This window comes from Astatotilapia calliptera, chromosome 15 (genome assembly GCF_900246225.1).
Source record: "Astatotilapia calliptera chromosome 15, fAstCal1.2, whole genome shotgun sequence".
In the NCBI taxonomy this organism is placed as follows: domain Eukaryota; kingdom Metazoa; phylum Chordata; class Actinopteri; order Cichliformes; family Cichlidae; genus Astatotilapia; species Astatotilapia calliptera.
In genome coordinates this window covers 30971510-30982064 of record NC_039316.1, presented here as the reverse complement: position 1 = coordinate 30982064, position 10555 = coordinate 30971510, and the positions used below count along the sequence as shown (strand labels likewise).

The 10555-nt window shown below is 40.2% G+C and overlaps 1 protein-coding gene across 6 annotated transcripts in view; it reads right to left on the bottom strand.

The window, feature by feature from the left end:
- Nucleotides 1-554: 554 nt before the first annotated feature.
- Nucleotides 555-10555, bottom strand: part of map3k7 (mitogen-activated protein kinase kinase kinase 7) — a 28882-nt gene continuing 18881 nt past the window's right edge. For 4 of the 6 annotated variants that reach the window (XM_026194555.1, XM_026194558.1, XM_026194554.1 and 1 more), the window contains exons 13-18: nt 10428-10508; nt 6466-6533; nt 5778-5877; nt 5045-5106; nt 2375-2490; nt 555-2122 (exon numbers count right to left, since the gene is read on the bottom strand). In XM_026194555.1, coding sequence (XP_026050340.1) covers nt 1942-2122; nt 2375-2490; nt 5045-5106; nt 5778-5877; nt 6466-6533; nt 10428-10508 — 608 coding nt within the window. In that variant the 3' untranslated portion in view covers nt 555-1941. The remainder of the gene's footprint in view (nt 2123-2374; nt 2491-5044; nt 5107-5777; nt 5878-6465; nt 6534-10427; nt 10509-10555) is intronic. The other 2 variants (XM_026194560.1, XM_026194559.1) reach the window with 1 other exon arrangement.

The window sequence follows — 10555 nt, the reverse complement described above, 5'->3', positions numbered from 1 at the left end:
GTTGCCTCAAGAGCACTTATGGGACTTTATTTACGCAGCATTCCTCCAATTTTAGTGATTCAGTGGCTGCAGCATCGTTGTAGCTTTTGGTTTGCATTATAGCCTCTTTGGATTATTATGTTTAGATATCATATATTATTTATCATATATTATAGTTTTAGACAGCAGCCAACTGACCTGTCTGTGTTTAAGATTGACTATTTGCTGCCAGTACTGCCTTTTATGTCACCCTGAGTCGACTTATTGGGTTGAAATCTCTCTTACTGTAGCAGGACTGTTGTTACTAAAGTAAGAGAAGCCAGGAATGAAAAAGGAATCTTGGGTATGTTGGACATGATTGTACAGGTTGGTTGTGTTTTTTGAATCTGTATGTGGGTTTGTTACATTTTTAAATTTGTTAGATTTGTCATAAAAAAAATAATAATCTGAATAAAATGTCCACCTTGAAAGATGACCCCCCCATGTTAAAATGTCTAACTGTATAGCCTTAAAAAGTATATTCTATTGGTTTTAGTCTCTGTAGTTTCATCCTCCATAATAACACACACATCACATCGTTTCACCATTTTGTTTATTTCATAATGCCTTCCTTGATGTCATATGCTGCACCCCCTTCCCAATAACTTATGAAACATTTCGAAAAAGAGGTGTGTGTGTGTGTGTGTTATAATTCAATCTCAACAGGAGGACTTAAAAAGAAAGATGTTGTTAAGTCTTGGATGTTTAAAACCAGAACCAGTATAATGAGAAATACAATTTGAATATAACCTGATTAAATAGCAACTGTGCAAAAATACTTACGAGATGTGAGACACCAAGAAAAAAAACGTACATTTCATAGTCCTGGGAATAAAGCTGCTGGCAGACATTTACATTATCAGTTCAATGATACACATCTATCCCTCTTCTTTCCGTTATTATTTCATTCATGTTCAGTAGATCAAAAATATCTTTAAAAAAAAAAAAAAAATTTTTATCCCCACTAAATATCACATAACACAAGCACTTAAAATGCAGGCAACTTCTAAGGCAGCATGTGAACTAAAAACAACTTCTACTGTATAGGGAGGTGACCCTCCTCTATTTTGTCCGTTAGGCCATTCACAGACCAGATAAAATATCTCCTATTGCAAACAAATGACACAAAGTGAACTACTGAATAGAAAAGACAAAACGCAAAACAACACTGAGGTCAAATAAGAAGGGATACCACAGCTCCTTGTATTTACTCTGGAAGCTAGCCCACTTTTTAATGTGTATTTTAATGTGAAGCTCTTCCTTCTGCTGACACATCTGACTGGAGGTCTATGGAGAGGCTCATGCTCACAATTAAAAAGGTAGAGATAATGGGTGAATTTAAAAAGGGGCTATGATTTGGATAACAGGGATTCCTAGCACGCACTGCAGAAAGATTTTTTTGCACATTCTGCTTCAAAGCCTTTGTTTTGAGTTTCACATTCTGAGGAGGATGGTGTGGCCATTAACCACTGAGGAGCGCAAACAGACACTGACTGGTTAGCCCACAGGCCCTGAGAGCAAACACAGAGAAAACACAACCTGCGTCTCATCAGCAAGTTGTCTCGGTCATAGACGTCAGCCACCTCGCTCCGTCCTGAAGCGCAGTGGCGGCAGCGGCAGTGTCTGGGCTCATCTGAATGGAGGACCAGTGATTGTTTGGTCTGCGCTCACAGAAGACACTGTGAGGATGTGCAAATGTATGTACAGGAGACAAAGGTCTTCCTGTTGGGTCTACAATGCAACATGCAGCAGACAGTAGAATAGAGGTCTCTTTCCAAAGCTGGACTGGGAGCAGTGTATGTGCAGAGCAGATGACGGGTAGTGTTGGTGTGCAATGTTGAGGAGCGCAGGAGGGTGGAGGTGACGAGGAGGGGGGGGGGGGGGGGGGGGGTGAGGAGGGGGAGTGGCAGAGTTTGTGTCTCATCATGACGTGCCCTGTCTCTTCTGTTGCTGAACCCGGATCAGCTCCAGCTGTTTTTTACACTTCTGGTAGTATGTGGACAGACTCTTATTCTCCTCCAGCAGCTTTTTGTGCTCCTGCACCAGACGGGACGTGTTCTGCTGGTCCTTTTCGTCTTGGTCCAGTTCAGCAATGAGCTCCTTCCTGTGCAGATAGTCAGGGGGGGCTGCGTTTTTAGGCATGTCATTTTCAACATTATGTTACGAGATTATGCATGCAGCTTTGGTAGCTTTTATGCAATTAAAATTTTAAACATTCACACATTACAGCTGTGAGATTTGGCAGTTAAGACACAATGAATAAGCATCTTCCACTGGGGTTTATGTGAGGTCTTTGAATGAAAGTGAATTTAAGAAAAATAATTAAGCAACACTTGACTTTAGTCACTACACTTACTTCCTTTGGATTAGCAAGGCAATCTCAGTTTGCACTTTCAGGTATTCTTGGGCCATCTTGCAGTGTTGCTCAAAAACAGCCATGGACTCTTTGGAGTTGGGACAGGGAGCAAGGGGCTGGAAATGAAAATGGACGCTGTTTAAAAATATTCTGCTCAGGCATTAGTATCAGCTAGTGCGTATTTAAATTTACATTACTCTGTTTACAGAGCATCATGTCCTCAGGGATAATAATAATAGTAATCTAATCTAATCAAAATTTATTTATATAGCACATATTAAAAACAACAAAGTTGACAATAGTGTTTCACAGTCAGTAAAAGCATGAGGCAATTAAAACAAAACGGTAAGAAAACAGGGCAGGAAACAATAGGTGACAATACAACAAGCCAGATAACAGCCAACTAGTTAGAATCAAAAGCCAAAGTAAAAAGATGGGTTTTAAGACATGATTTAAAAGACTGGATAGACTCGGCGGTCCGAATATGAACACGGAGGTTATTCCAGAGTCTAGGTGCCACGGTTGCAAAGGCCCGGTCACCTCTGGACTTCAGTCGACACCTAGGTTGTGCTAGGAGCATCTGATTGGAAGATCGTAGTGCTCTACTGGGATTCTACAAATAATAATAATAATGAGATGGCTGATGTCCCATGGCCTCAGTCGCCTCATAGCTAAGTGCCTCGAGGCAACTGTTGTTGTGATTTGGCACTCTAAAAATAAAACTCAATGAACTTGAATTGATACCAGTGCAGCTGAGCCGCATCAGATTCAATACAGCATTTACATTACAAAGCATAATTCAATTCAATTCAATTTTATTTACACAGGGCCAAATCACAACAACAGTCGCCTCAAGGCGCTTTATATTGTAAGGAATACCCTACAATAATACATACTGTTGAAAACACGCAGTTCTTTGAATCTTTGGGCTGAAGGAGGGACAATACTCGGTGTATCAATGCTCAATCAACAATCATTTATTTGCATACAATTCAACAATAAGAGCATTACAACGTCCGGACGGGAGAGATGCTACCAGAGGGTCAGGCACATGTCTCAAAATGGTGACGGGTTGCTCAGCTTTTTATAGTCTCTAGTGGCCCCCAGCTAGTCGTAAAAGCCAAAACATCACATTTTTTCTCTGTTACAGCGCCTAAGTTATGACCTCGGCAGTTGTTTCTCTGCTTTCTGTAAGGTGGGGGTGTGGAATGTGGTCTGTCTATCTCCCCTGTCTTTAGACACAGAGTCTCCTGCTTACAACCTTCTCTTCATGATTCAACAATTAAGCATGTCAAGAAAACAGTGTAACACATTCCCAGCAGATCAAGGATACAGAGTGGTGCACATTTATATGTGAATATGTTCTGTTAACTCAAAAGTATAATGAGAACTACACTACATACAGATCACACACTCTATTTTAAAGGGTATAATATGATCTACAGCAGTATTCTAATTCAACTACTTTGATTACATATATAAGGTAACATATAATAACAGAATAATATCACAATACAGAGAAAAACCCAACATTCATATGACCCACTATGAGCAAGCACTTTTGGTGACAGTGGGAAGGAAGGGTTATTAACTAGGGGTGCAGCAATACTCGTATCGATATTGAACCGTTCGATACAGTGCTTTCGGTTCGGTACGCATATGTATCGAACAATACAAAATTTTTAATTTATTTTATCAACTTTTCTTCTGATGATGCTGTCTGTGTTGAGAGCTCAGTGTATCTGCGTTCAACTACTCCGTCTAGGCTGCACTGTCGAGCGTAGATCCACTGAGCTCAGCGCAAGCTAGCGAGACAGATGTTAAGCTCGTTGCAACATGGCAACTTCCTCAACGCTAGCCAAAATTGAACCTCCCCCACCCTCATTCAGATCTGGCGTTTGGAACTATTTTGGTCTTCATGTGAAGTATGACCCTGAAGGTAAGCACGTCGTGGACAAAAGTAAAACAGTATGTTAGATGTGCCACGCAATGCTCAATTACATTGTTGGGAATTAGTGCGTTAGCGCAGTTAGCTCGTTAACGTGTTGACGCCGTCCAGCCCCACACACGGGGCGATCCGCAGTAACTCGTTAACGGAGATTTGCCGCGTTATGGCGTTAATGTCAATTTTAACGAGATTAACGCTGACAGCACTAGTGGGAACACAACGAATATGACTGCACATTTACGCCGACATCATCCTAGTGCAAAGACAAGTGGAAGCAGACAAAAACAACAAGTACGTATGCTACAAACTAGACAGCCGTTAGCACATGATTCTCCTTATGGGGACCTGATATGTTTAATATGCTGCTGAGAATATAGCCCAGAAGAAGCGTATAGTATAGCTTTTATTTTGGAAAGAGCCATTTCTCTGAAATAAACTCTTTTCCAAAGATGAGTGATTTCTCGACCAGATAAGATTTTTTTTTTTAAATTATTTTGTTGTTTCAGCAACATTACATTTAAAAACTGTACTTTTGAGTTAAAATATATATTTATAATTTTAATAAATGACAAATTAAAAAGGAATGAACATTTTTTTGTATCGAAAAAATATCGAACCGTGACACCAAAGTATCGAACCGAATCGTGAATTTTGTGTATCGTTGCACCCCTATTATTTACACATCAGTGCATTGTGTACAAGTGCCTGATAGGATGGTGTACCTGCAGCTGATGGTCTAGGGTGAGATAAGCCATGGGAATGGAGTTGTCTGAGCCATTTGTATCTGAGGGGAGAAAGATATATAACAGGCTGTTTTGGGACTTCATAGAAACAGAAATGTCAGAAATTAGCAACACACGTCCTAAACACATCTTTGGCCAAAAAACAGAAAAATCATTAACATTTATAAAGGTAGCCTGAATGAGTTATAAAGTTGGGCCACAGTGATATTGATGGTGGTATAGTCATTGTGTTTAATAGATGTGTAATAAATTACTGAGGGGTACAATTTTTCACTCTGACATTTGACATGGATACCTCAGTGGGAACAGCTGACAAGAAGTTCTTCGCAACTAAACTTTTTGATATGGTCCAGAAAGGATTTGTTTCAATTCACTTAGACTGTCATGGATTTGGAAGAGGAGAGCTTTTTGAGGATTACCAATTATCAGTTTTCATCAGAAACTGAGATGCCAGGAGTTCCCAGCTGTTACTGCACATGATATGACTCATATGTTCAGTCCTAATAATACTTTCCCAATGTGGCAGTTTGAGACTTAATACTTACAATAATTATATAATAATTTCTGTACTGTTGCTCATAATTTCAAACAAATAGCTTACAAAAACTTTTCAACAGTGATTCCCTTCTCAATTGTGGCTGTACATTGGGTGGCACTACCCAATGTAGTAAACAGTAGTTAACTGTAGTGGAATTTGTGCAGTTGTCATTACCTGTGGGGTCATCGGGGGAGAAATAGCCCCTGCCACTTGTCTTGTCAGGCGGCATCATTCTCACACTTGGACTGGAAGATCGACTGCTGTTCCTACTCCCCTGCAAAGGTTACAAAAGAAGCCAAAAAGTCAATAATACCCTCCAAGTCTCAGAGTGAGAAAATGACATCTGGACCAAAATATGAGCAAAATAGTGCACTCATTGTAGACAACATGGAGACATTTTTAGTAATGTCATGTCTTTGAAGATGCTCCACAGTGTTTTGTTAGCAGCAATAGTGAAGAATAATGAGCGCACCATTTAACAGCCACTTTAAGCAGTTCTGTCACATTTGTGTCCCACAATGTGGCTGTTATGCTTTAAGCTTGACACGAAAGTACTGTGCACTCTGATTGTGCAGGTTTTAAGTTTACTAATGAATCTAATGCATTGATACTTTAATGGTATACTAGACAATCGCATTATGCTGTGACGTGATCTGTGAATATGGTTTTGTTGAACTGCTAAGGACTGAACAGTGAAGCTATAATTCTGGGCACACCATAAAGAGCGTGAAACTAGAAAAGCTAACTGTTATCTTTCAAACTAAAAAATGTGATTTAAGTTAGATCTCTTTAAACGCTCAATCCCTAAAGTCACTAATCATCAAAAAGCTAAAACCTCACAGGTCCTCTGCACATGTCTTACCTGGCTGGATTCTGTGCAGATGCCTGGCAGATCCTGTACAGACCGACGTCTCTGAGACTCACATGTGGCTGTGAAAAGCGTAAAGGACAGACAAGAGAAAGAGTGAGACCTCAAGTACTATGGATAGTGGTACTGGGGGACTAATCCCTGTGTTTGCTTGTGGCTTGACGGGGATCCAGACCCATACTGTAACAGTTGCACTTACTTAACCATCATAAGTTGTGGTGTGGCGGGAACATAACCAATCCATTCAATTCTATTTATGTTGTGCCACTTGTTCAAGGTTCACAATATTGAAATGTAAAGACCCAACAATATTAGAAAGAAACCCAAACAATCACCCAACTCCCTGTAACAATCCCCCTAGCAAGCACTTGGCAACAGTGCGAAGGAAAAACTCTGTTTTAACATAAAGACACCTGCAGCAGAATCAGACTCAGGGATGGGTAGAAGAGAACAAAAACAGTGGGGCTATAAGTAACCGCCATTGACAGAGAACACAGCATACACACAAACCACCACTCCAGACAAAAATACAAAAAAGGTTGTTGGGGGCGGCTCAGAGAAAAACACAAAATGTCACAGTACTCATTCTAGTAATCAGCAATTCATCTGCTGGTCAGGTTAACACTATGCCAGGATGACATTAGGTGCAATCAGAACATCAGCTCGATCACCTTGCAGGAACTACAAGACTCTTCAGTTGCATGCAATTTCAAGTTCTGACAGAATTCCAGTGTTTTCTCCACACATGTTACTAGGGATGGGTACCGGTATTATGTCAGAACTGGTGCCATAGACTGAAAAGCAGCGCACATTTCGGTGCTTTATTTCGGTGCTTTTTTTTTTTCCCGAGATGTCATACACTTTGGATTCTAGCCAATCATTTTACCTTTGCAAGCGTAGTAGGCGGGCCCAGGTACGTACGTTCTTTTAGAGCAGTGCTACAGATTAAAAATGCCCAAGGTGAAGCAGTCAAAAGTCTGGCTGTACTTCACAGCAAAAGATGCAAACTCAGCAGCCTGCAACAAGTGCTTTAAGCTGATACTGTGCAAAGGAGGCAACACCTCGAATCTGATGAAACACCTGGCGACGTACAGCATTTTGTTAAAAGCCGAAAAATGCGGCGTATTTGATAGCTTACTGCGAGACCTCACACCGAGCACATCTACTGTGGGTGTGGTGCCTGTTATCAGACCCGGAGTTAGCAACATCCCACAAAAACCCAAAGAGGAGAGTCCTGGCCCCTAGCCCTGCCAGTGTAGCAGAAATGATGACGGATGATGGCAGCAGCAGCCGTTCTTCTCTGTGTGAGTAGCTTAATGTTGTTCGTGTGTAATTTACGTTGAGTAGGCTAACCACGTTATTAAATTAATGCCTGTAAGGTGAACTAGCAAACACCATCGTAGTTACATGTGGCTGTCTTCTTGTTTGATGGCAGATACTCCCTTCACCCTGGCCAAAAAGGCTAAAATGACCAAAGAAAAAGTGGAAAACAGCTAAACATGAGAGGTTTTTGGACCAATTTTGTGTTCTCCATTCTTTAATCACCGATTCGAGCACCGTTTAAGCACCGGCACCGTTTCAAAAGTACCGGTTTAGTACTGGTATCGGATAAAACCTAAACGATATCCATCCCTATATGTTACACAGAGTCACAAACTAGCACCAAAACACGAGTGCAACCAATAGTACATGGAGTAATACTACTACCACTCCTCATAATAGCACTAATAATTTACATATCTGTCTTTAGGAATAACAGTCACTCTGAAGCTAAGAGTTGACAGTTGGAGCAACAACATGACAATTAGCCACAGGTACTAACCTAAAATGATATTTTATTAGCAGGCAGGTCCCTCTGGGCTTCACACCAAAATCAACTAAGCTTTGAATGGAATTAAACTTTTTAGGACTCCCAAAAATGCTAAATATTATTCAAGACATCAGACTTTTGACATTTTACCAACATACCATTAATCTGTATTATAAATGGTCACAATCTCTGAAATGGCAATGTTAAATGGGAACTGGGACAGTCTAAGATAAAATGTCCTCCTGTTAAAATTGCGGTTGCTGGTGTTTGTTATCTAATCTCTAGGACAGTGTGACAGGGCCTCTAAATAATAATACATTCATAATGGATTGAAAAAAGCAATACTTGTAATCAAAGTTATGGCAAACAATGCAATTAACGATTAAAAATGTGACATTTTGCATAAACTTTTCACCAACCAGCAATGACATGTTGCAACCAACACATTTTAAAAACGCACAACTGCTTGGCAAGTAGTTTGCAGACTGGTCAGCATCTTCTATGCAAACTGTTGGCGACCTGCTAGTTACCAAAGAAATCCCCAGGAAGCTTTTGGTGTAGCACTGTATACATCTTTGCAACTAATATCACATGAAAGACTGGCCGCAACATCCAGCAATCGCCTGCCAAACAGGTCACGGGGGTCAGTGGTCAATGAAGTCTTTAGGTCTCCGTGGATGGCTCTATAGCAATGAGTCTCACAGCAACCATTTGCAACTGGTCGCAAGTCACGACCAGTGCAGACTTATTTTGGTGGATTTGACTGATCTCTAGGCCTGTGTGATTCACAATTAACTGACGCCTAAAACAAACAAACAAACAAATAAATAAAATAAGCGATATCAACTTTAACACCACCCACTTGGAAAAGGGATTCTTCTATAGTCAGGACATTCCCCAAATTTCTAATTTACATCCATGAAAAGTGATCCTATTAAGACAAATTTTTAGTTTTAGAGTTATTGGTTCTATTACTAGTTAGATAACATACACTAATATAAACCTATTGACTGCAAACAACCAACCTGATGATGTCATGTTCTGTACTGACAAGATGACACTAAACATTTTTCAAATATTTTAAACACTTCTTAAATGTAGTCACATAGACAGTGTTACACATGTAACGTTTCACAGATCAAAGCACACCCCACGGTCGGGTCGCTCACTCACCACCAACGTGATTGGTTTGGTGGTGAGTCAGCGGTGATCTGGAGGGATCATGGAAAAGTGACTCGATGAAGATCAGACCACATTTTACTGACACTCATTACATAAATTGGTTATTTTTTTTCCTTGTACAGGTTTGCAGATCCAAAGGTGCGTGCCTTACCATCTATAACAATTCCATGCAGACTCCCTGCACCACTTGATTAAATGAAACACTTACTCAATGTCTCTCATATATCTTCAAAATAGAAGTATTTCTGACAGGCAGAGTTGTCCCCATTCCCTTTGATCCATATCTCAACTTATAATAATAGCTCTGACCCTCACTGTGAGGGAAATTAATCAAAATGACTTTTTTCAAAGTGGATGTGGATGGATGGAAAGTGAGTGAGAAATGGGGGAAAAAAAAAATAGCCATGCTTTCTCAATGTCCTCTAAGCATGAAAGTCAAGGACAAGCTCAAATGCACTAATTTACTACTGCTACCCGTGATTTGCTGCAGCCAAGCCAGGGATATAAGAGACAGGAGAGGGCCAGGACTTAGGAAAGTTATCTCATCTATGTCAAAATACTGACTATAACGTACTGATTAACAACCACTTGCTTTTAGTGGACAAATATGCACACAGCTCCAACAAATGTGTTGATAACAGATGAGAAAACTTCAATATTTTACGAAAAACAAACAAAGAAAAAACAGAAAACAGGACATGACACAGCTATGATGTATGTAACTCCAAAATCAGCTTCAAGGACTTCTGTGTTGTTGTTTTTTTAAATTTTAAATTTTTGGTTTGTGTTTTTAAATCAGAGGGCAAATTCGAAAAAAATTTAAATGTTATGAACATTATCTGCATTCTTGAGGGGATCATATGGAGTGACACACAACAAAAAGCCATGTCTGATGACAGTAACCCACAGGCTCATTCAAGCCAGTTCCACCGTGTCACCGGAAAGACCAGTAGTCCAGTGATACCTGTAACGACGATCTTGGGGACATCCAGTATGGTTCCGAATGATGCAGTTTTACGGTGGCCTCGCTTATACGGGGGGTTTGCTGCAAAAACACATATACACATATAGCTGCATACAGGACAAGCATGC